At 52.1% G+C, this 26,371-nt stretch overlaps 1 protein-coding gene across 2 annotated transcripts in view; it reads right to left on the bottom strand.

Moving 5' to 3' along the window:
- Positions 1–875: 875 nt before the first annotated feature.
- TMPRSS2 (transmembrane serine protease 2) overlaps positions 876–26,371 on the bottom strand; it is a 34,639-nt gene continuing 9,143 nt past the window's right edge. For both annotated transcript variants that reach the window (XM_082393626.1, XM_082393627.1), the window contains exons 3-14: positions 23,516–23,738; positions 19,942–20,028; positions 19,140–19,253; positions 15,348–15,474; positions 14,071–14,181; positions 10,595–10,638; positions 9,396–9,567; positions 7,220–7,395; positions 6,442–6,537; positions 4,314–4,456; positions 3,734–3,886; positions 876–2,408 (exon numbers count right to left, since the gene is read on the bottom strand). In XM_082393626.1, the coding sequence (XP_082249752.1) occupies positions 2,397–2,408; positions 3,734–3,886; positions 4,314–4,456; positions 6,442–6,537; positions 7,220–7,395; positions 9,396–9,567; positions 10,595–10,638; positions 14,071–14,181; positions 15,348–15,474; positions 19,140–19,253; positions 19,942–20,028; positions 23,516–23,738 (1,458 nt within the window). In that variant the 3' untranslated portion in view covers positions 876–2,396. The remainder of the gene's footprint in view (positions 2,409–3,733; positions 3,887–4,313; positions 4,457–6,441; positions 6,538–7,219; positions 7,396–9,395; positions 9,568–10,594; positions 10,639–14,070; positions 14,182–15,347; positions 15,475–19,139; positions 19,254–19,941; positions 20,029–23,515; positions 23,739–26,371) is intronic.

Here is a 26,371-nt window from a genome sequence, read left to right as displayed (position 1 = left end):
AGTGGCTGGCAGGCACCTGCTCCTATTTGTCCCTTAGGAGCCATGATTCAATATTCACTAATTCAGGGTTCGCGATGACTTTGTACAACATAATTGCCACGAGTAACAAGAATCAACTGTATTTTTGAACGTTATCTAACAAAAACGTGTGCTTTTCTTTTTTAATTACAAGTTTTTCCATAATTTTAACACAAATTGACATGATGAAGACAATGGCCATTTTCTCCAATCACCTGTTACCTTTTGGGACCTGCTGGATTTGGAGAATTTGAAGAATGAGGATGGGTTTTTGTTCCAGGCAGGAAAACATTTACCCAATCTCTCTCTCCCACTTGTGGTCACAATGCCAGGGACGGAGATGCTTGCTAGTTAAGGAAGCAGCTCTGCCACCGTGAGCTCACGGGGATTTTAGGAAGACAGCTTTAGGGGAAGAGATGCTAGACTCATGTTTGGGAAGGCAGGTTCTGAAAACTCTTGGGACACTGGGCAGAGAGTTCTAGAAGAGAGTTGGGTCTCGGGGTCTGAATCTGGGAGAAGTGGGAGGTACAGGCGATGCCCATTCAGGAGCTCACCAGGGGTCACCTCCTACAGGACAGGCCAGGGGGGCTGGCAGGGCGACCAGAAGACCACATCCGCCCAGCACCCACCCCTTCCCCCCGGGCCTCAGACCCACCCCCTTCCCCCCTCCCCCTCCCCACGCCTCAGACCCCCCCCCCCCCCGCCTCAGACCCGCCCCCTCCCCCCGGCCTCAGACCCCCCTCCCACCCCCGCCTCAGACCCGCCCCACCACGCAGCAGCTGCTCCAACATCCCGGCCCTACAAGGTAATGCAGATTGGCTCGCGGTGGCCACACATCGCCAGAGCCTCAACACACGTTTGGAAAAAGAATGCATAATTTATTTGTACAATTTTTCACACTTGAATTATACAGTTTAAAAAAGATACAAAACAGAAGACAAACAGTGGTCACATAAATTAAGAGAAGCACTAAAGAAGGAACGCCTTCTCACCATGACAATGCTTTTTAAAATCCGCCTCGGGGAGCAGGCACATGAGGATGGTCCCTGCGGTTGCTGCTGCCCGAGCATCCTGCGAGTGGATCGTACAGCCTTCCGTTCCGAGGTTAAGTCCTAGCACAGAATCACTCAGTTTGTTCTTGGAAACACCAGTGTGTCTGAAGGGGGAGCAGAACCTCACGGCCCTGCGTTTATGCTTCACACTTGGCAACTGAAACGTGACCTTCCCTCCAGGGAAACTTTAGGGGCTGGAATGGGCCACAGGGAGTCCAACACACTCCTCTCTCTCCTTTGTCACAAGCACAGATGCTGTGCTTTAGCGTGTCATTTACAGAGCATTAAATTCGGAGCCAGGCACTTTGTAAAAGCAGCTCAAGTCCGCCGCTGTTCACACAGGCAAAGACAACAGTTTCAGAGAGCCAAGTGTAGAGCTACTTAGAGGATCACGGCTCAGATTCCATGAGCACTGAGGTAGTAACATGTAGAAACTTTACAGGAAACAGTGTATCTTTAATCAGCATCCCTGATTGCCCTGGGTCACCTCAATTTCCACGTGATTAGCAGGACTTAAGAGGGTCAGCAGGCACCCCACTCGGGGTGGGGACCACAGTAGGGGGTGGGGCGTAGCACAGTCTCCGGGGAGAGGGACAGGATGGAGACATGGGGTAAGGCTGGTCTCCCTGGACAGAGCCCCACCCAACAGGCAGGGGCCCCCTGCCCCAGCAGTGCTCAGCACTGAACACATCTGCTCTGAGGGCTCCGTCTACACCCTCACCCCCCCACCAAGAAGGAAAAAAGGTTTCAGTGCCCTGACAAGTGGCTATCAAGTCATCACCCATGAAGGGCTGGTCCCTTTATTTCCAGCCACCTTCCAGGGCTGCTAAGAAGGCACTAAAAAATGATCAGCAAAATCCCTCATGGGGAGACAGGCCCTGGGGCTACCCCAAGTGGCCCTCACTGGCTATGGCCCCAGAAGGTGGCCCCTGCAGGTTCTACCTGGCTTCCTGCCTTCCCGTCTCAAGCCGTCCAACAGCTGAGAAGTCAGCAGCCCCATGTGCATCCAAGAGGGGCCCCTGGAGTGGGGCTTGGAAGGGAGGTCCCCGTGGGACAGACCCTTTCCCTCTGCTCTGCACTGACCCTGCGTGCCCACACCCAGCTGGGCCTCCCCTGTCGGATGAGGGGCCCGGGAGTGTGGGCCCAGGGTGGGGGAGGCCACGTGGCCTGCAGAGAACTGTGGAGCGTGCCAAAGGCAGATAGGTTCACTATTTAATAAAAACAAAAGGACCTGGGGGTCATTTCTAAAAATAATTATGCACGGCGATTAAAAATCAGCCCCTTCATTTTCTTGTGGAATGGTGTCAAGGACCCAGGCTGTGTGGATTAGCTGTTTGCCTGTTCAAAAAGGAAAAAGAAACGATGTTATTTTCTTGAGACAAACAAAGGTAGAAAATTATTTTTTCCCCTAAATGAACGTGGGGCCCTTATACAGCAATGAGTAAGCTTAATAAGACAAAGGGATATTGTTTTTCTACAGCATGAAGGTCAAGGGGTTAGGCTGACAGTGGAGGACAGCATGTGCAAAGGCCCTGAGGCATAAGGGGGAACGGGGTGGGTAGGGATCCAATCATTCAGCACAGCTGGGACACAGGCCTCTCTGGGCAAACCGAGCGTGACCTTAGCCACTGAAAGACGTCAAGTGTCTAATTAGTCCTGCTTTCTACCCCACTTTCTCGGCTGCGACCCAGCCCTCTCGCTCACCGCTCTGGCCGTGCTGAGCCACCGGCAGTACCTTAACACACCTTGCCCGTTTGCTCTCTCATCCTGGAGGGACAGTCTCCCCTTGGCCTGGCTCACCTCCCTCAAGGGGTCCGGGCTGCCTTCTCCTCCCAGCCCCACCGCAGCCCCCCAGCTTCCCTCCACCACATAGCCCGCCGCGGGTCAGAGGGGGTCATCTATTTCCAGCACTCGGCCCTTTGTGGGGTGGGGACTGGATGGGCCCCATGGCCACTTGAAGGTGTTAGGTCCTACGGTTTCACTCTCGGGAGATGCAGGCTGGACCTTATTGGGCAATGCCCTCTGGTTCTGCACCTGGGTACCTTTGGAGACTTGAGAGGGGACAGAATAGAACTTTTACTTCCACCAGGAGCCTACCCCTAGAAGGAGCCGAAATCTGGGAGTTCTGCCAGTCCCGAGGCCCGTGCGATGGACAGACATCTGGTCCTCACCCAGGATCCAGGCAGAGCCCAAGGGCTGGTCTCCCTTATGCATTGCGGGCCAGGCCAGGAGCCTGAGGTGGCAGGGTCCCTGGGAGCCCCTGGGATCTTTCCCCTCCTCACCACCTCTCCTTGTACCAGAGAACCCCAGCTGCTCCCCTGCCCCAGGGCGTACTCGATAGCCCAGAAAAGGACAGGGCAGAGTCACGGCTGGCTGACCTGCCTCTCCCTGCTCTCTGCCCATCACCAGAAGTTTGATTCAGTGACGCCTGGGTGGGTAAACAGAACCACCTGAGCCAGAACTAAGCGTGGTCAGCAGAGCACAAGGAAGCCCATCACAGTCAGCTCTGGACCCTGCAAAGCTGAGCCCCAGACGTTTTCATCTAAACACCAGTGGTGGGCCCTGGACAGTGGGGGAGGGGATGCCACCTGGCACGGGGACCACACCTCCTAGGCTTTGACACAGCGAGTCAGAGAACCCACTCAGGAGGACGGGAAAGTTACCCTCATTTGTTGATAAATCCAGTCTGTAAACACGGTCACGTTTCCGTACACTCCCGGTCGGTAAGCCTTAGCACAGCCAGACCCCCAGCTCGTGTCCCCGATCAGCCACCAGATGCTGCTCTTCAGAGTGACCAGAGGGCCTCCGCTGTCACCCTGGGGGACACAGCAGGTTGCAGAGCAGAAGTGAAACCACAAGCCGTACATCACAGAGGGCAAGGAGGTGGGGGTAATGGGAGGGTCTGCAGGTCTCCTCCAACGAGGTGATAGTAATATAATCCCCCAAAGAGACTGTACCAGCGACGGATTTTAGTCTGCATCAGTTAATAGTTACCAAATAAATGGCTGTCCATACTTTTAAATAGTCAAAATACTTATTTCTGTGGCACTGACACTTGGACCACACAGCGCCTTCCGGAGGAAGCAGCGGCGTGCATTGTTGGCGGTACCAGGGCTTTCGCACCGTCCATGGCCGTCACTTCCCACGGCCACCCCCCGGGCCCCAGGTCGGGGAGAAGGCGCTCCTCACGGGCCCCGTGGGAGCTAGGCAAGGCCCAGAGGCCGAACACAAGCTGGTCATCACCTGGCAGGAGTCGACGGTTCCCTGCAGGTACCCCGCGCAGATCATGGCCGGCGTGATGAGATCGCCGTACACTTGCTTGCTGTCGCACCGCCAGGGCTCGATGAGCTGCACCATCGCCGCGTTCAGCACATCCGAGGTTTTCCCTGCCACAGAGGACGGCCTGGCTTTCCCAGGGAGCCTGGACTCCCTCCCGGGGGCATGGAGAGACCCCCCACGCCCCTCCTCCCATACCGGCTCCTGGGGCACCGGGGTATCTTCCAGCTGCTGGGGCCTGTGTTTAAAGCGGCTCCAGATTCGGTTTTGGGGCAGACTGCCTGCCTCTGGGGCTGGGGATCCCCACCTGTGTCCTAGAGTCATGCTCTCCCGTCACCCCGCCACTTGGTTCCCTGGGATCAGTTTTCCTCCTCCATTGCTCCCTCTTCTCTGGACCGTTCCCAGGGCCACCCAAGGGGCCCTGGACCGTTCCCAGGGCCACCCGAGGGGCCCTGTGTCTCCACCTCAAACACCCGGCCGTCCTCAACCCCACAGGATCCTCCACTCTGACCACCCGCCCTCGGCTCCCGGCAGGCGGAAACTTCCTAGACGCTGGCTGGGACTTGCGCTCTCTGTCCCCCGGTTGCTACCTGGATGTCTTCTGGGCTCTGTGGGCTTACCGTGCTGAAGCAGTACCTCTCCTAGAGGGCTCCTCCACCCACAGCCACACCACCCCGTCCTCCGGACTCGGGAAATGGTCCCACCACCCACCGGGGGGCTCAGGTCACAGCCGGAAGCCGCCTTCCCGTGACCCGTCACCCTCTCCCTGCTGACACTCCATCCATCAGCAGATCCGGTGGCTCCGTCCCAAACGTGCTCCCACACCACCCACCCTGGTCTGAGCCGCCTTCTTGTCTCGCAGGACACAGCACTGGTCCCCTCATCATGCTGTTCCGTCTGCCCTCACCCCTAACCCTTCCGTGACTCCCTACGCAGCTGTCAGATCGAGTCACTCCAGTACCCTCATTATAGCCTACAAGGCCCTATGCGAGCTGGCCCCCGCCTGCCCCTCACCCTGGCTCATCGTGCCCTGGCCACACTGGCCCTTCTGTCCCTAAGGCACTCTCGTCATGCAGATCTTGGCTCAGGTGTCCTCTCTTCCGAGAAGCCTTCCCTGACCACCGCTCGCTGTCGCAAACCTCCGCTGTTTGAAAGCACCTAGTTCAGTTATTCATTTCCTGTCTGAGCACATCCTGCCCCCACACATCCATAGGAGAATGTGAAGTTCCTGCGGGCAGAGATTTTTGTCTCATTTGGTTCACTGCTGCATTCCCAGCTCTTGGTAGGTGCTCCACAAATCGTGGCTGACTTTCCCTCTTGTCTTGGATGCTGGGAAACCTTGCTCACAGTTGGAAGGCTCAACCCAGGAGCTTTCTTTAGACCAGATGCCGGGACACCCAGCGCCACCACCATCTCCCCCTACCTCCCCAAGCCACCCCGCCTTTGAGCTATTCACCGTGCTTTAAAGGATCCCTTGTAGGTGTGCCCTAAACACTTTTGGAAAGATGTAAACAATATATAAATGTACGACTAAGCCCATCCAATGCTCCATAAGAATTCAACAGCAAGGATCCTTTCATTTGAAAAACGTTACCTGAGATGAAAGCAAATCATAACTGAAGGCAGCTGGGCCAGCCTGCGTCAGGAGGGTCTAGTGCCTCTTCCCTGTCTGTGGTGTCAGGGCAGGAGGACAGAGCCTCTGACGCCTGCAGCTGGCATTGCCAGTCACACAAGCCCATCCTCACTGAGTCCGTTATCACTCAGCCATCAAAGGCAGGCAGACTTCCGGGCGGCCTGTTAGCGACCATGGGATACAAACATAGGGGGCCGTGTGCCCCTCACATTTAGGTGGTCTTCACCCTTCAAAAAGCAGTTTCCGCGCATTGTTCCATTTGGTCTTAATAAGGGCATGGGGTAGGTAGGGCAGCTAGGATTTTCCCATCTAGCGCGTGCGGAAACAGGCAAAAAGACTGGGTGAACTGCCCAAAGTCGGCCAATCATTTAGTGGTGGAACCAGGATCAAAACCTAGACCTCCCGCTTCAGGACCCAGTGCTCTGCTCCTGAGACCCGCAGATCCCCTGCTGGGAGCCTCACCTTTCTCGTAGGTGGACCCCCACCCGGAAATCCAGCAGGACTGTGTCGGTTCCAGCATCATGCCGGGGTTGGGCAGACACACTGGTTTCACTCTGTCTGTTTCAAGAAGGGAAAACAACGTGAGCGGTTCCGGTCTAACTGAAGGCCTCGGGCGACAGTGTCTGCCTGGATCTTCCCTGGGCCTGGGACCACCAGCCTCCTGCCCAAGGAGACTTCTGGATTCCAGTGTGTCCTGGCATCCCCTTTCCTGTCCCTGCCAGGACCCCCCTTCTAACAGGCAAGACGTCCCCCTCTGGAAGTGAGGGTTTTGGAAGATTGAAGATCAAGAGTCCTGTGATGCAAATAGTTGACACTGGACGTGGTAGGGCTGCATCAGACTAAATTGATGAGGATGAAGGTAAATGATTAGCAATTTATAATTAAACTCACAACAGGTGCAATTGCAAACCAGCACCGAGTGAAGTCTGACCCACCAGATGCTGACTATGAAACAACTTTTCTAGACGTTCATGTGTGCTGATTACGTCGTCACCGTGCCGAGGAGGAAAAGTGCCGCAGTGAATGCATCCCTCAGTGGCCAAAGGCACATTTTGGGGTGACTCGGCCTCTGCTGAGCCCTCTTCTAGCAGCCAACCCCTCCCCTGGCTCCACACACTACAACTCAGTGCAAATTCCCTCCTTCTGGTCATCACGGCACATTTTATTTCCAGTCAACCTCTCCTTAAGATGCGGTCAAAACTGTTCACATACGCTGGGCTGTAGGAACACACCTACGCACCGTTAAAAGTCAGAGGCGTCTGCAGCTTCATAAGAGCGATGTCATTGTTCTTGGTCTTGGAATCGTAATTTGGGTGGGAAATCACTTTTGCTACTCGGTATCCGTTTCCATAGAACATGAAAGATTGTCTCAAAATTCCTGCAAAGGCCGTCCAAATCCTGGGATTGTTAAGAGGTCTGGAAGACAGAGATGAACACCACTCAGCATGTCAGAACCACAAACATGAAACGCTCATTTGACGGTCTTCAAAAGTCATCCGCCGGAGCCAAGGTCTCCAAGGTGGCGTGATCTGTCAAAAGCCCCAGGACAAGACTGGCCAGGTGGTCTCAGGCCCTTCCGCCTCCCCACCTCACACAGCCTCCCACCCCCCTCCTTTACCTCATCAGTGAACCCTATTCCTCCCGCGCTTCTGCGCCAGCCTGCAAACCCTCGCAATTCCAAGAACGCTTATTCCTGCGCCTAAGTGCCTTCCTGAGGTTTGAAACCCCATTTCTGCGTGGCTGGGTCTTACTGACTTTTACATGCTAGAGCATTTCCTGGCACACAGTAGGTGCTTAATAAGTGTGTACTGATGAATAGACTCTGAGTCTAATAGCCGTCCAGGCATTACCTTTATCTGGGTGTTTCCTTTCTAAGAAAATCCTAAATCCTACAGCCCATGGAATACGCTGGATGGAAGGAAGGGAACGCTCTTGGGCAATAAACACTGCTTTCTTCAACCATACCACAGCCCTTGGAGCAGCACACCTGTCTTACAGGTGCAGATGCTACAGTCAGACACCTCGAGGGAACTGTCTGAAGCCACTCAGCCAGAGAATGGCCAAGCCAGGCCCGGCCTCACTCTAAAGAAAAATAGCTCTGATGAGTGAGGCTTTTTCAAAATAGCCATGTGGGACTTCCCTGGTGGCGCAGTGGTTGAGAATCTGCCTGCCAATGCAGGGGACATGGGTTCGAGCCCTGGCCTGGGAAGATCCCACATGCCGTGGAGCAACTAGGCCCGTGAGCTACAACGACTGAGCCTGCGCGTCTGGAGCCTGTGCTCCGCAACAACAGAGGCCGCAGTAGTGAGAGGCCCGCGCACCGCGATGAAGAGTGGCCGCTGCTCGCTGGAACTGGAGAAAGCCCTCGCACAGAAACGAAGACCCAACACAGCCAAAAAATAAATAAATAAATAAATAAATAAATAAATAAATAAATAAAATTTAAAAAAAAAAAGCCATGTGACCAAAAAACAAACAAACAAAAAAACCAAAAAAACCCTCCATGTTTAAGAGAAAAGGAGGGGCAACAGTATCTTCTACAAAAGCTGACACTATAATGATGGCTGCCCTCGTCCCTCCCCCCACCTGTATGGGCAGTGCTGTGGCCCAGGGTGTTTAATGGACCAGAGAGAACCTTCCGGCATGGCAGCGTGAGGTCTGAGTGTCTCTGAGTGCACCCTCTCTGGGGACGAGCACCCAGGGGAGACCAGGCCTCCCAAGAGGGCAGGGGCCTCAGGAAGGGTGGGACAGAGCTGAGAAGACTGTGGGCTAGAAGGAGTTCTTTTTTGTTTTTTTTTTATAAATTTATTTGTTTTATTTTTGGCTGTGTTGGGTCTTCGTTGCTGCGCACGGGCTTTCTCTAGTTGCGGTGAGTGGGGGCTACTCTTCGTTGCGGTGAACGGGCTTCTCATTGCGGTGGCTTCTCTTGTTGCAGAGCACGGGCTCTAGGTGCGCGGGCTTCAGTAGTTGCAGCACGCAGGCTCAGTAGTTGTGGCTCGCGGGCTCTAGAGCGCAGGCTCAGTAGTTGTGGAGCACGGGCTCAATTGCTCTGCGGCATGTGGGATCTTCCCAGACCAGGGCTCGAACCCGTGTTCCCTGCCTTGGCAGGCGGATTCTTAACCACTGCGCCACCAGGGAAGTCCCTAGAAGGAGTTCTGATCACAGCGTCACCCCAGCCCCACACCGCATCCCTGCGCCAGACCCCGCAAGTAATGGACACACGCTGAAGGGATGGGCTTGGCCACGCGCTTCACGAGTCATTTGACCTTCCCAGCGAGGCAACGACCTGGGAGCCTTTAGAATCCCCACTTGCCCACAAGGAAACCGGAACTCGAAGGAGTCGGAGACTTCACTCAAGGCCGCAGGGCCCAGAGCCTCCGCCTCTCAACCCCGGGACCCGCCCCCTCGGGACTTACTCCTCCACGCAGTGGGCGGCGGTCACGATCCACTCGGGGGTGATGATGGAGCCTCCGCAGACGTGGGTACCCTGCACGTGCAGGCTGACCTGCCAGGGCCAGTCCCCCGGGGCAGCGCTCGACCCGCCCACGATCCGGCTCTGGCGTCTCGTCTTCCCCGAGACCCCGCACTCTGAGGGCGACAAGCACAGAGCAGCCGGCCAGTGAGCGAAGCAGGGCCGCCCCCTCCCGGACCCCTGACGCCCGTCACATCGAGTGCCCAGACGGCCCCCAGGCCGAGGGTCCTGCCTGGCCGGAGGGTGATTGTTGTCTCCTCTTGCTGCTGTTTGTTGGGGGTCCGACTTTCAGAGAATGTGTCCTGGTCTCTTTGGGTTGGGGGGTGGGGTGAGAGGACAGCCCTCCAGCCCCCCCTCCCCCCAGGAAGGACCACTTCTGCTGGCACTCTGTGCCCCTGCTCCTTGGCACTTGTGCGATTCCATCGGCGTCTCCCGTACACCCGGGGGCGGGGGTCCTGGATAACAAAGGCCCTGGAACCCCCTCGAATGCTCAGAGGCCCCAAGATTCCTGAACAGAGCTAAGCAGGCTTTTCTCATGTGTGCTGCTCTCAAGCTGCCAGGAGGTGGATGGCGTAGTGTGCGCGGGAAGGCAGGGCAGGCACCATGCTTTCTCCGTACCTAAAGAAACTTGAGCCAGCCTGGGTGGGAAGGTACCAGCGGGACCACTGGGGCATGCGTCCACCTAGGGGCGTCTGCTAGCTTCACCTGTTCAAACTGAAAAGCCAAGCTTCAGGCCTGAGACCCGTATGGGAACAGGATGGGGCTGTCCCAGAGGAGGGAGCGCACGGACACTGTCCTGCATACCAGTAGGAGGTTTGGAAACTATAAATAATCCAAACACAGGGATGGGGACACCCACAGGCCTCCAGCTCCAGCACGGGGATGCCCTAGAGCGAGGCCCCGTCAGTTTCTTGAGCTTGCCCGTCCTCATGGGACAGCTGCTTCTTGGACTTGAGGCTGAAGGCGTCTCAAGTGCATCAGGATTCAAGAAAGGAGCCCCTTGGGCAGAGTGCTGGGCATGTCCTGACCTGTTACCCCACCTCATCTCTCCACATCCCCCAGAGACACAGGGAGATACATTTCTATAAGTACCAAATGTTTCCTATTTTAGAAACACAAAAAGGAAAACCAAGAATCACTTACCTATACAGCGTAAAGAAACCACTGTTTTTGAAGAACAGACATCACTACAAAAGAAAAGGGGAAAATTCTGGTCACTCTAACAAACGAGACACTTGATTCTCAAAATACTTAGAAATAAATATTTTCTTCCACTGTTCTCCCTCTCTGCCTCCCCAGACATAGAAGAGTCCACAGCTGAAGACTTGAATAAGGAAAGTAAATCTATATACATAGGGGACAGTAGTAAAGAGCAGACACTGAGTCAAAGTGCAGGGTTCATATCCAAGCTGTGTGACCTTGGACAAGCTTCCTAACCTCTCTGTGCCTCAATTTCCCCATCTGCAGAATGGGCTAATATAGTACCAACTCATAGGGTGGTTGTGAAGATAAGCACACATCGTATCAGTTGTTATTATTTTTCCTTGGGATTTAAAATCATCTTTAATTTTGTAAGGAAGACATTCGTCAACTTCCAGGTTCCTATAACTGCTTTACATTTACCGCACAGGAAACTATACAGTCAGTCATTTGCCTGGGAACAGAAGAAAAGTTACTCATTTGGGGGGCAGACATTCCAGGTTACATATGAAAAAGAAACAACCAATGCGTTCCACTGTACACTGAATTTTCCCCCAATATGCTGAGGAGAAGAGAAACAGCCCTGACATCCACGTGCTCGAACCTGGCCATGTTCCGTTGAATGTAAACAGTCCCCAGGGCATCAACATGCGGCCAGACCACTGTTACACGATGGAGCAGGGTGCAGGCACGCCCACCGCACAATCCCATGAACCTGGTCCAAACCACACAGTGACCAACAGGCCCCTATGCTGGCTGACACGAGTGGCCGCACTTCTTTGCCAATCCCAGCCATAGCCTGGCTTCATGCCTGCCACCCACCTTCTAAAAAAAAAAAAAAAAAAACCATTAAGGTACCAACTACAGAATCACCCTCACTTCCGGACAGCATCCAATGCAGGGCAAAGCCCTGCTTCCTGGAACCTTCCCCAAAATGACTCAACACAAGCCCACATCCTGTAATAAGTCCCTTCTCACCCCGTTCCATGGAGACACCCCACAGTTCCAGGACAAGGCATGTCCTGGTGGTCTCTGGCTGGGGGGCATTGGATGCCAAGAGAAGACACGTTCCCATTAAGAGAAGATGCTTTCTAAGCATCATGAGGTCTTTCTCCTCTGCATCCTCCTCTGTACACTGTGCAGCCATCAGCATCAGGGCACGAAGCAGCCACTCAGACAAACCCTGCGAGGACTCAGGTATCAAAGAGCAACTTCTGAAAGCAAAGAGGAAAGAAGTTCTCCCACCGCATGCAAGGCAATGACCTTCCCTTCTTTCCTCCAAACCCTGCAGCCACCTTGTGAGTTACCGAGAGGTGGCAGCCTTCCCTGCCCTGCTCAGCCCTGATTCCACGTAACCAAAGACGATGAAGAGACAGTCGGGGGCATTTACAAAGAGCCCAGGCAGCTGTGTTTAGCTTCTCGGGAGGGCAAACCACGGCCTGCTGTTTGGATGGGCACACCTGGCCGTGTGCACCCTTCCTCCTGGGCTCACCCTCTCACATTCCTGGGGACAGCCAGACCAGGCGCCCCAGGCAGGAGTCAGCCCCCCGGGCCACCAGGAACGCAAAGCTGCTCCCAGCATCCCAGGGGAGGAGGGGAAGTGTGACCCGTCCAACCTCCCCTAAATGCAGCATCTGGCACCTGGCCAGCAGGGGGGGTGACGGCCTGGCTGGCCACCTGGGGATGGGAGATAGGGACCTGGGAGCTGAGGAAGACTTAAGCAAGAAGGACACTGTGTATCTTTCACGTTAAGGAACATTCGGATAGTAATAATGATCCTAGGAAGACTGCAACCATTTTAAACATATGCAACACAAAATGAGTAGCTCAAGCCCAGCCCTCTCCCCCACCCTCCTAACCAGTTAAGCCATCAGCCATGGGACCAGCTCAGGTTCATTTCCACCCACCAGACGCACTGTGACCCGCCCAGCGCTGCAAGTGGGCCTCCAGGTAGAGGAAACATTGGTGCACTGGACCAGCCGCTCGCTCCCAGGCCCACCCCTTGCACAGCATCCTCTGACACGATTGCCTGGGCTGGGGGACCAACCACCCCTGCTGCCTGGGGCTGAGGGGCTTCTTGGGAAGCAGGATTTCCAGTGTGAAACCGGCAGAGTCCTGGGCAAACCAGGATGAGTTGATCACCCCAGTGGGGACCCTGAGACATTCTTTTGGACTCCTAGACACACACCCTGACACACAGTAAGGTACATGTCTAATGCCCGGAGAGAGAAAAAAATCAGGAAAGAGGAATTTCAATTGTGCCATGTTACCCAGTATCATGGAGGGCAGAGGGCAGAGGGCACAAACAAGATGGCAAATAGACCTTAGCCACTTCCCTAGAATAAACCCAGAGCTGCTGAGAGGGACGGGTCCTACTTAAAGTCCAACCTCCTCCCCGTGAGAAACTCAGACAAACCCGCAGCTGCAGCAGAGAAATCAAACTCTGTACAGTGATTCTCCCTGATGTCTCGTGCTCGTTCCCATTACACAGTTTTTGAAAGGAAAGAGGAAATCACCATGGCCAACAGGCACGTGAAAAGATGCTCAACATTACTAATTATTAGAGGAATGCAAATCAAAACTACAATGAGGTACCACCTCACACCAGTCAAAAAGGCCATCATCAAAAAGTCTACAAATAACAAATGCTGGAGAGGGTGTGGAGATAAGGGAACCCTCCTACACTGTTGGTGGGAATGTAAGTTGGTACAGCCACTATGGAGAACAGTATGGAGGTTCCTCAAAAAACTAAAAATAGAGCTACCATATGATCCAGCAATCCCACCCCTGGACATATATCTGGACAAAACTACAATTCGATAACATACATGCACCCCAACGTGCATTGCAGCACTATTTACAATAGTCAAGACATGGAAACAACCTAAATATCCATTGACAGAGGAATGGATAAAGCAGATGTGGTACATATATGCAAGGGAGTATTACTCAGCCATAATAAAGAATGAAATAATGCCATTTACAGCAACACGGATGGACCTAGAGATGATCATACTAAGCAAAGTAAATCAGAAAGAGAAAGACAAATACCATATATCACTTATATGTGGAATCTAAAATATGACACAAATGACCTTATCTAAGAAACAAACTCACAGACGTAGAGAATAGACCTGTGATTGCCAAGTGGGGAGGGAGGTGGGGGAAGGATGGATTGGGAGTCTGGGATTAGCAGATGCAAACTAGTATATATAGGATGGATAAGCAATAAGGACCTACTGTATAGCACAGGGAACTATATTCAATATCCTGTAATAAACCATAATGGAAAAAGAATATGAAAAAGAATGTATATATAACTGAATCAGTTTGCCATACAGTAGAAATTAACATAACATTGTAAATCAACTATACTTCAATGAAATAAATTTTAAAAAAGAAATCACCAAATTAAATACCTGTGGTAGAGTTTTTTATAGAGATCGATATTGTTGGCACTGACATTCAGCTTCATGAAGCTTGTGGCCCCGCTGTCATCCACTATTCCTTGGCTAGAAAAAAAACTGTTCCTGAAAAAGACAGAAAATCTTATTTAAAATAATGGGTTTTTTGGTGAGCATTCGTTAATCCTATGTTATAGCTATATCAGAATATGACATTCTGGTTATGAGGAACACCTTAGCATTTGGGAAAACAAAAACACAACTTCCAGTCAAGTGACGCTGCGTTATAACCATCTTTCCATCCGATAAGCCTGAAGTGTCAGGGAAAAGTCCTCCATCAGTTGTGTTTCTAATCTAATCTGGATTAGGATAAAGAAGCAGTAAGAATAAGGATGTGTGAGTACATATAATGTAACAAAATTACACATGTTAAAATGCTCCCAGTGATAAAATACAGACCCTGAACCACGATGGGGCCTCACTACGTCATTCACAGTGACATACGCTGCTACTGGGGGCTGGCATTTTGAAGTATTTCACTAGCTAAGATGCCAACTTTCTTATCAAGCGGTAATTCATTTTGAAAACTGGCATAAAGGCAACACACTAGAATTGCACAGAAGTCACACAGTGACACCCCCAAGGAAGAGACGGTGGCAATGAAATTGCACAGCCTTTCCCTGGGAGGCCAGACGGCTGCCACGCGTTGACAAGGATGGTCTGGCGTGTCCCTGGCTGGAATCCCGAGGAGGGGGCACTCCCATCCCCCTCTCCCACCTCCTCTGGTGGCTGCATGAGGAATGAATTCTCTAATGGATAAATCTGTTGATCAGCTCTCTTCTGTTCAAAGGCCTCCAGCAACTTCTGCACTCACGCAGTGAAGGTTATGCAGATCTGTTCCCTCCGACCTTCCCTGCGGCCCTCCCCTCTCGCCTCCACCCAGGAGGTGAGTGGAGTCAAGGCTTCGACCCTGCCTGGGGGCTCCTTAGGAAATGAGCCACCCAAGGCCCTCGGCCAGCACCCTGGACCCTGGTGACCACAGCACTGGACAGCCTCGAGTAACCAGGAGTGGATGGAGGCCCCAGAGGCAGGCCTGGGGGGTGCCATGGACAGGGATGGGGCAGTGTGGTGCCCACAGTCCCCTGCCGGTTTCCCGGAGCAGCTTTGGAAAGGAGACAAAGGTTCATGGTGCCCCTGTGTTGGCACTTCCAGGGAGGGACAGAGGGAAGCACTGATCTTATGTTTCTGTGCCTGTCACCATCATCACGGAGGCCACGGGGCTCGGAACTCACGGGTAGCCCATGTCCTGGCACGCTGCTCTCCCGTAGTTGTCACTCCAGTCATCCTGGCACACGGGGTGCCAGGACTTCCTCTGAGCTGAGTACACCTGAAGGATGAAGTTGGGTCCGTAGAGACGAACTGCAGGAAGGGAGATTCTGGTGAGTCTCAAACCACCGTCCTGTCCGCCACATGAGCCCCACCTTCCCTGGGACACAGAGGCCCTGGGACCCAGAGGCAGGGCTGGCCTCCCTCTTCCCAAGGCGCCAGCTACACATGAGGGGTGCCGAGAATCCAGCCTTTCCCCGCAAAATATGCCCTAAAGAGCTGAAAACAGGTATTCAGACAGAAACGAACATTGTACACAAATGTTCGTGAAAGCATTATCCACAAGAGCCAAGAGGTGGAAACAACCCAAATGTCCATCTACTGATGAATGCACAAAATATGGTCCATCCGCATAATGGAGAATTATTTGTTCATGAAAGGGGATGAAACACTGACACAATACAACACCCACGACATTCTGCTGAGTGAAAGAGGCCAGACACAAAGGCTCACACACTGTATGATCCCATTTCTGTGAAACGTCTAGAGAAGGAAATCTATAGAGACTGAAAGTACATTAGTGGTCGCTTAGGGCCTGGCATCTGGGGCTCATTCTGCTGTGGAATGACCAGCCTCGGTCTGATCATTTCCTACGGCTTCTCTGATGAGTGAGTCCACACACCATGTGAGTGGATAAGCAAACTGTAGGACATCTAGACAATGGAATACGATTCAACACTAAAAAGAAATGAGCTATCAGGCCACGAAGAGACGTGGAGGAACCTTAAACGCACATCATTCAGTGAAAGAAGCATCTGAAAGGGCTCCATCCTGTAGGATTCCAATTCTAAGATACTTGGGGAAAGGCAAAACCGTGGAGACAGTAGGAAGATCAGTGGTTACTTGGGGATGGGGAGTAGGGGATGAAAAGGTAGAGCTCAGAGGATTTTTAGGGCAGTGAAACTACTTTGTGTGATACTGTAATGATGGATACATGTTAGACATTTGTCCAAACCTACTGTCCAGATGTATACATTGTACATTTATCTGCAATACCGGGTAAACTTTAATGTAAACTAAGGACTTTAGTCAATAATAATGTATCAATATCGACTTACCACTTACAATGCATGTACCACCCCAGTGCAAGATGTTACAAACAGGGGCGACTGTAAGTGAGGGCAGGGGTGGAGGGGGGGGAATGGGAACGCTGCTCGTTCTGCACACGTGAAACTGCTCAGGACTCTGTGCAAAGGAACACTGTGAGTGCAGCAGAGGGAAAGGGGAAGCTCACGTCCCAACAGAACAGTGACTTCCAGGGTGTGTCATCAAGTCCTGAGGAGTCAGCTGGACGGTAACCATCGGGAAATGGGCACATTGACAATGCAAACACGTGTTTACTTTTTCGTGCAAAAACTCTGTGCAAGGAGAAGCAAGATACTCTTATTAGTTGCCCCTAAGGAAAAAACATGATTGGCTGATGAACAGGCGTGTGTGTGTGTGTGTGTGTGTGTGTGTCTGTGTGTGTCTGTGTGTGTGTGTGTGTGTTAGAAAAACTACCCCGTTCTTTCCTCTTCCTCGCATCCTTGTTTCCTGTGTGTCTTCTTTACTGCTCACACAGAACGTGTCACTCCTGACACGGCTGGTCACCAAATGTGTAGGGGGTTTTCTCCACACTGAGCAATTCTCCACGACTCCAGCTGGGCGTCCTACAATTTAATTCTGACACTCTTTACCTGGAGATAGTGTGAGATCCCACAGGTTGAGGGCTCAGTCCCACAAGACTGACCCCCCCCCCACTTCAGATACCAACCCCAAGTCCAGGTTGTCTCCTGTGCTTCTGACCAACCGGCTAGCACTCAGAGGTTCCCACGACCCCCTCCTCAGGTTCAGTTAATTTGCTAGAACAGCTCACAGAACTCAGGAAAACCATTTACTTACTGTTTACCAGTTCATTATAAAGGATAGGATAAAGGACACAGATGCACATCCGGAGGAAGAGAAGCATAGGGCAAGGTATGTGGGGCGGGGCAGGAGCTTCCGTGCCCTCTCTGGGCACACTGGTCTCCCCAGATCTTCATGGGGTCACCAACCCGGAAGCTCCCCAACCCTGTGCTTTAGGGATTTTATGGAGGCTCCATCATGTAGGCATGCTCGATCATTAACTCCATTTTCAGCCTCTCCCCCTCTCAAGACAGTGGGGTGCAGGGCTGACAGTTCTAAGCTTCTAACCGGAGCTCGTTCTTTGTGGTGACCAGCCCCCATCCAGGAGCCATTCAGGAGCCCACCCAGAGTCACCTCGTTTGAACAAAAGACACTCCTATCATCCAGGAAATGACAAGGGTTTTAAGAGCTCTGTGTCAGGAACTGGGGTCAAGGACCCAATACTAGAACCAAAGATGCTCCTGGTGGTCTTTTCACTTAGGAATCACCAGAGTTTCAGGAGCCCTGTGCCGGGAATCTGGGCCAGAGACCAATACCTATTCTCTATTATCTCACAGTGTGTGAGTATATATTATGTGTGAATGTGTGAGTGTGTGTGTGTGTGTGTGCGTTATGTGTGAGTGTGCAAGAGTGTAAGTGAAATGGGGGAGATGAGATTTTTCACTGCATACCCTTAGGGACTTCCTGAATTATGATCTATTTGAGTACATAAACTCTTAATGTATTTAAATAAATACAACTTCAGTATTAAGAGGAGAGAGAGAAAGTCTCTCCAGGTAACATGAGTTTGTCTTGCTAGAGTTTATCAACACATGCACGTGCACAGGTAGGAAAGCATCAAAGGTCATTCCGCCTGATTGCTAAACCACGTCTGCTCAACCTCAAAAACTCCCTACTTTACTTAAGAAAATGGTGACAAATATATTATCACCAAAATAAAGGCAAGGCACTCTGTCGACAGTTTACAGAGTGAGAGAGTCACTGCCAAGTGCAAACCCTCTCCGGGAAGGAACTGCAGGAGCTCGGCGCTCAGAGGCCAAGGCACCAGCGTGGACGCGGCTCCGTGCAGGTGGAGCAGAGGCTGACCTCCGGCGTAACGCCCAACCCTGAGGATGCCACGGCCAAGTCCACACTGCATCTCACACAGGTGCCCTGACCTGGAAACGGGATGTACGGGAGATCCATCCTCCACCAGGATGGCTGCAGAAGGAAGGTAGAGTGGGGGTAGAGCCCGGCCTTTGTCTGGCATCACCTGCATTCAGAGTTAACAGCTCCCAGAGGACGCAGCAGGCTTTAGGCTCTGGGTATGGCCCTCTGTGGGTATTAGCACAAGCCTCGTCCTCAAGCATCATTTTCCCTGGCGTGACCACTTTACCATCCATGAAATAATTCATTGAAAATAATAAAAGCAGAAGAGGTGCCCACCCCGTGACAACAGACATAGATCACTTGAAAGGCAGCTTGTTTAGAAAACGCAGAGCCCACTCCCAGCTTTATGTTTTAAACAGTTTGCCTGTTTTAGTGACTTCCTGTGGCAGCCGGGGCAGGCACGTTGGCCTGGCCCTGGGCTGTGGTCTCCCTTCCCCCATGCTGTGCGATGCTGGTGGAGGGCTGGCGCTCGCCCCCTCTGAGCCTGTCTCCTCATCTGAAAACCGGGCTTAGACGCAAGGCTCGGCCTCCAGGAAGGGACTCAGTTGTGGAACGCTCGACGTTCGGGACACGGGTCTGACACCGTCACGCCTGCCCTGCTGTGGCCCCTGTGGTGGGGCAGAGCGGTCCCCTCCCGAGGCGGCCGGCATGACCCCGCCACTCACCGCACCGGTTCTCGTCCTCGCCGCCGGGACAGTGCAGGATGCCGTCGCACCAGTGAGAGGGGCTGACGCAGGTCCCCGAGGAGCTGCATTCTATCCCCAAGCACTGGTCCTCCACTGGCAGAGAAATGGAAGGGAGATGTCCGTCAGGCTGAGAAACCGAGAAAACCTCCCAGCACCCAGGTGACAAGAGGGAGTGAGCTTCTCCTCCTTTAGTGTAAAAGGAGGGGCTGAGCCCTTACCGACAACGTACGTCACAGGAAGCGGGGCTGGCCGCAGAGATCCTGAACCCCTCGGGTCTGTCACTTTGGTCAGGGGAGGACCCCTCGCCTCGGATCTGGACAGCACCCGCCCTCTCTGCCACACAGGTGAGTAGTCCTGGGATCCACAAACCCTGCCCCGGGCTGATGGAGGAGACCTGGCTGTGGGTACGGGAGGGGCCTGTGGCAGCCACCGCTGTACACTGAGACACAGGGACCAGGTGTGGCCCCGAGGCGCTGCACTCACTGTGCTCACGAGTGCCAGGTGCCGCCTAGCACCCTGAAGCACGGGGTAAACTCAACGTGCTTCTCCCACGTGTATCAATATCACACCCAAAGGGCATGGGATCTTGACAACCCACGGATTAGGAGGAAGCATGCAAACGAGATTGGCCGCTTCCGAGAAAGGTTATTCATGCGTCACGTAACCAAACAGGAGGAAAGAGATGAGGAACTTCACGAGGGGCTGTAGGTGAGTCCCCAGCCCAGAGAGGAGGGCCGCTAAAGGGCCGGCACACCACGACTCGGCCCTGGCCTGTACTTACAGAGCTCCCACAGCAGTACAGCAGCCAGGACTGCTCCCGCCAGCAGGGCCCCCAGGGTGAAGGTGACACACAGGACTTTCTTAGTCCCTGGAAGAAAAGAGTCGAGTAAACAACTTAGTCGCCAAGTTTCTTAGAAGTTAGACTCTCAAATACATATGGTATGTCCTATCAAGGAATAATAATTTCTTATACATTTAAAAATGTGACTTTTCTCTTTAAGAACGTATCCTGGGAGGTCTTACTTCTTCCACAGCACTGAACTTCAGGCTTTTTTGAGAACCGAAGCAGGAAGCCGTGATATGAAGCAACATACATTAAAATTAAGCTCTTCAAAAAGTTTGGCCTGAAGGTAGTCAAATAAATGCTGAATGTAAAAAAAAATGGCTGAAAAAAGGAAACATACCTTGTTCCGGTGATTATAAGCATAAGCAAAATACTAATAATGCTCCTCAGACTATCATCTCCATGTCAGTGGTACCCAAGGCAGCAGGAAAAAAGCCTCTTCCTCAAGGTGGTTTAGGGATGGACGGGACAGAGTGACACTGACTCATTTAACAGTCACTGGGCACATGTGGCTATTTGCGCTTCAATTAATTATCGTTAAATGATATTAAATCGTTCTGTAAATTCAGCTACTCAGTGATCCCATGTGACCAGTGGCTACTGCACGGGACTGTGAAGAGGCAGGACATTCCATCACTGCAGGAAGTTCCACTGGGCAGCGCTGGCGTCGCTCCCGGGTCTGGGGGCAGGAACTCTGGGCTCACATTTCAGCTAAGAATACAAGTCTTTGGAGAAGGTCACCAGCGCTCTCTAGTCAAAACAAACCAACACGCCATTGTTGGTCAGAGTGTAAGCCAAACGTCATGCCAAGGTTCAGAGGAAGGCACCCACCACCGCCGCCCTCAGCAGTTCCTGTGCAGAGAGCAGCCCCAGGCCCAGGGCTCCCTTGGGATAGGCGGAGAGGCGGAGGGAAGAGTTGGGGCGAAGGCTCTCACACAGAACCTCCAGCTCCTTAGTTCATACAGGAGGACACCCAGGCGGCAGAGGTGGAGTGCGGGGGGGCCTTGCGCCCCACCTGTGCACATTCTTGCTTCCAGAGGTCCACCAGACCAAGACATTCAGCTTCTGGAGTTGATAGACCAGAGCTGACCCATCTGATCAGGGCTCAAAGCCTCGCCTCTCATTTTGTTACCATGTTCTGCAAATTCCACAGTCTGTGCTCAAACCGGCTTAGAAATCACCGGGGAGCCTGTTACCCAGAGATTCTGACTCAGCTCGGGGGAAGGAGGCATGAGTCTGCAGTGCCACAGGCTCAGGGGTGAGGTCACAGCCGCCGGTCTGAGGAGCTCCGCGTGCCGCCAGCCGCATTATCAGGACTTGGTACGGTGGTTGCGTCTTACCGAAGGCAGGGCAGGGTCACCAAGGAAGCTCAGGGGAAATTCCAAATGGCCAATTTGACCCATTAGTCAAGGACGATTTCATCCTTTAGCAGACTTCCCTATGTGTCATCTTACCCAAGATAAAATAACGTGCCTGGTGAGTTGAGGGATATTAAACTTAGGTATCCTGAACCTCTCGTTGAGAGGGTGGCAACCTGCCCAGCCCTCACTAGGAGCGTGGGCAGCGGGAGCCCCGGATCTCACCGTTGGTGGACAGGCATTTCGGAATCATTGTCTGGTCGATCAGACATGACTGGGTGTTGGTTTGCAATTGTACAGATTGTGAGTGTCATTATAACTGACTAATCATTTACCTTCATTGTTATCAATAGTTGATGCAGCCCTATCGTGTCCAGGGTCAAGTGTTAGTATCACAGGATTGTTGACCTTCAGTCCTCCAAAACCCAAACATTAACATGTGTATGCATTGTGGTTCAATGTGAAACACCTATGACTCTTGCTAAAACAAATAGAGCCATTAAGATAAAAATTTCCCTTGTATTCCTGCTGGGGTTCTTTTGAGTTTGTGCTGTTTAAGTAACTTGCAAAATACTGTCAAGGCTCTGACAGGCTACATGCTGCATGATTCCAACTCTACATTCTGGAAAAGGCAAAACTGTGGAGACAGTTAGATCAGTGGTTGCCAAGTGTTGGGGAAGAGAGGGAAGGATGAGCTAAGACCATGATAGGCTAAGACTAGGGGTCCTCCCTCAGCTGGGTACCATGGACATCTTGGCTGGGTCATTCTTGGTGGGGGAGTGGTCATCCTATGCCCTGGAGCATGTTTAGCAGTGTCGCTGGCATCTACCCAGGAGATGCCAGGAGCACCCCCAGCCCAGTTATAACCGCCAGAACTGTCTCCAGACATTGCCAGATGTCCCTGGGGGTCAGAATCACCCCGATTAGCAGCCACTGGTCTCAATCTACCAACCACCACCAGAAAGACATTAGTGCAGAGACAAGTGTTTCCTTGATCCAAGACAAATTAATGGAGGGAAAGAGAACCACACAGGAAAGGAGCAGGGGCAGAAAACACAGGAATGGAAGAGAGTAGCGGTGGGGAGAAGGAGGGATGGAGGAGCCATCTGTGAAGCGTGAAGGAGGCAGAGGCAAGGACTGAGGCAGAAATCCAAGGGCGACGGCACTTGTGAAGAGCTGGAGCGGTCTGCAGAGGGGCGTCTTCAAAGGGTGCGGGTCTTATTCACTATCCCTTACTGCCATTATTTATGGCATGGTGGTGGCGCGTGGAAATTCACTCTGTCATTAATCTTTAACTGTGCAAGTTGTGTGCATAGGTAGGCATGTCTCATGAATTAAAATAAAAACGTTATCAGTGAAAATGTTCCTTGGTCCAGCCACTGTACTAGCTCTGTGCTCATACTAGTACTGGCAGTACTACTCCTGCCTGGGCAGTTCTTACCACGTCAACTAGCCTGCATTAAAAGCTTGGGGAGGGGTGCGACAGGAAGGGGTCTAGAGGGAGAAGAGGTAAAATGCAATGCAAAGAAAGCAGATGAATGAGAGGGTAAGAAAGATATGGGATTAAGGTGATGGGCAGAGGACACACCACTTTCAGTCCCTCAACCCTCCTCCGTGGCCCAGTCAGGTCTGGCTACTCTTTCGAGCCAAGAGAAATGTTGAAGAGGCTTCTGTACAACAATTCCACCGGCCACTTCATTCACCAAACACAAAATACACAAGCTACTCTTTGAGCACCTTGAATGTGACTTGCAGTGCCCAGGGAATGGTACACAGAGAAAGGTGAAATCGTTTCTCCCTGCATTGGGGTTTACCATCTACTCAAGATGATTCAGCGATAAACCACACAGACAAGAAGCAGTTCAGAGAAGCCCAGCTAGAAAGACCACCCTGGGTGGTACAGGCCAAGCCAGTACCAGAGCATTAGTGGGAGATGAAGGTCTTAGCAGCCGAGAGGCCCCCAAAGGCCCACAGGAGGCGAGACCCAGGCCCACAGCTTCGACACAGAGAGGTGGAGGGGAGAGGTATGCAGAGCCAGACCAGCCTGGCAGAGGAGAGCTGGCACCAGAGCCGGTGGGGCAGACGGGCCACCGGAGAAGGCAGACCCAAAACTCGGGCTCCATTAGAGGAAATAAATGCAAAAAGGGTCCTACTTGAGGTGCATGCTGTCCCCGACGGGGGTTTGGGCTGCATGAGGATGACGGGTGTCGAGGTGTGCGTCTGAACCCTCGGGGTGTACTGGGGTACCGCGGGCGGGTAGTACTGAGCCGGGTACCCCGCGTAGGCACGGCGGACCATGGGCGGCTGTGGAGGGTAGAGGCTTTCGGGTTGGAATCCATGGTTCTCATAGTAAGGCCCGACACCTGGTGGTGATCCCTGAATAATTAAAAAGAAGATGAATGACACAGCATTGTAAAGCAACTATACCTCACTAAAAATTTTTTTAAAAAATTAAAAAGGAAGATGAATGATACAAAACATTAATTATCCTGAAGGTTAAATATACACCCCATCACACTCAGACAAGACATTGGGACAGCGCTGCAGATTCTTTTTTTTTTAACATCTTTATTGGAGTATAATTGCTTTACAGTGGTGTGTTAGTTTCTGCTGTATAACAGAATGAATCAGCTATACGTATACATATATCCCCATATCTTCTCCCTTTTGTGTCTCCCTCCCACCCTCCCTATCCCACCCCTCTAGGTGGTCACAGAGCACCGAGCTGATCTCCCTGTGCTATGCGGCCGGCTGCTTCCCACTAGCTAGCTATTTTACATTTGGTAGTGTATATATGTCCATGCCACTCTCTCACTTCGTCCCAGCTTACCCTTCCCCCTCCCCATGGCCTCAAGTCCATTCTCTACATCTGCGTCTTTATTCCTGTCCTGGCCCTAGGTTCTTCAGAACCTTTTTTTTTTTTTTTAGATTCCATATATATGTGTTAACATACGGTATTTGTTTTTCTCTTTCTGACTTACTTCACTGTGTATGACAGACTCTAGGTCCATCCACCTGACTACAAATAACTCAATTTCATTTCTTTTTATGGCTGAGTAATATTCCATTGTATATATGTGCCACATCTTCTTTATCCATTCATCTGTCGATGGACACTTAGGTTGCTTCCATGTCCTGGCTATTTTAAATACAGCTGCAATGAACATTTTGGTACATGACTCTTTTTGAATTATGGTTTTCTCAGGGTATATGCCCAGTAGTGGGATTGCTGGGTCAGTGCTGCAGATTCTTTTAGGACATCTTTAATTATGCCAAACATTGAACTCACATAGAATGAAAACTCACCAGCGTTTCCAATTAATTGGCAATAGTTTTTGGGTTTGTTTGTTTACTATGCATCTTTTGAAATAAAGAAAAAAAACAAATGGCTGACATTGAGACTGAGTAAAAAAATGTGTAGAAGTCTGGGAATGAGCCAATACCCTATCCCCTGAGAGTGGGGTACAAAGTTATGGGCTAGCAATGCCAGAATTATAATGAGAATAATAATAGCTGACATTCGAGAACTCACCTGCTTTGGGCATCTGTATTCATGCCCTCCTTGAAGCGTGACCATAACCCCCTAAGATGGTACAGCTGTGATGGATATACCCATTTTGCAGACAGGAACGTGAGTGACAGAGATTAAGAAATCTACCTGAAGGATTTACAATTGGGGGGGCGGCTAGCAGATCTGCTCCCACGAGCATCTTTCTAGGGCACGTGCGTTTATGTTGAGAGTGTGTGGAGTTCAGCAGCTCCGTCCCTGTGAGTGGAATTTCTGGGACACAGTGTGTACACACATAAACGTGGAAAGGGGGGCCCAGCTACTCCATTTCCCTCTCAGCTCCATCCTTTGGCTGGTTTCTATCTTCTTAGAATGCCCTCCCCTCCCCCTCTGCCTACTTAAAAATTGCCCTCTCCAGGCCCTGCCCCCCACTGGACACTCCGGACCCCCGCAGCCTGCCGCCTTGTCCTGCTTCAGCCCCCCTGAACCACCCACTGGCTGGGCCACTCCGGGAGCCACACTTGCCCTCTTATCTGAGTGTCCACGTGCAACACTCCTCCCCACTCAGTAATTTCTCCCCTTGCTCCTTGTTGACTGAGAGCTCAGAGAGGACCAGTATTCTGAGCAGAGGCGACCTGATGCTGAGAATTTTAAACAGGGCCTCCAGGGCAGCGTGATTAGAAAGCAATGGGCCAAATGCGAGTTTAATAACTCACCAATGCGCTCCTTCCAAAGTCCAAAGATTACACTCGAAACCAGAGCAGTAACAGAAAGGGAATACGAAATGTAATCTCTCATCTAAATGGGGGAACCAGAGGCCAAAAAGCGGCGCAGGCATTTGGCCTCCATCTGAAGCATCTAAGAACATGCCGTCCTTCCCAGGAAAGGTGGGAGCCGGCACAGCAGTTTGGCCCAGTGAATTCCTGTGCTGTGGATTTAAAATTTAAAAAGGATCTAGTCTAAATAAAGACATAATACTAAATAAAGGGGCAGGGGAAGCAAACGTCTATTTTCCAGATAGAAGAGAGAGAAAACTTTTGTCATTAACCAGTAGAATAACTACTAAATGCACTTATTCCCAGGTATGAGACGATGAGTGAGATGCGATGGGGAATAAAGATAGTGCATTTGTCTCCGAAGTGTGTGTGGTTGGGGGGGCAGGGTCGCAGGGAGAGGGGCAGCCGTAGCCTGTCTCAGGCTACCAGGAAGCAAGGCTACTCTGTGCTCTGCTGGCCGGCGGTGTCCCAAGCGCTCTTTTCTCCCCAGGACTCACTCCCTCTCACCACTGTCCTGCCCTATCTGTCCCCACACCCTCACCCCTGTCCCTTGCCCCACCCCAATCTGAACAGGAAGAGAAGAGGCCCAGGGGAGAATCACACAACCACACCCCCTCCAAGAGCTCTGCGATGCCCAGCTGTGCAGCTGTCACGTGGTTCCCCCCCCCGCAACCCCTGCTCACCCCTCACCCCAAGAATGCCTTCACAGCACCCAGGGAGCAAAG

The sequence above is a fragment of the Balaenoptera borealis genome, assembly GCF_965194805.1.
Source record: "Balaenoptera borealis genome assembly, chromosome: 5".
Taxonomy (NCBI): Eukaryota; Metazoa; Chordata; class Mammalia; order Artiodactyla; family Balaenopteridae; genus Balaenoptera; species Balaenoptera borealis.
This window is presented reverse-complemented; position numbering and strand designations above follow the sequence as displayed.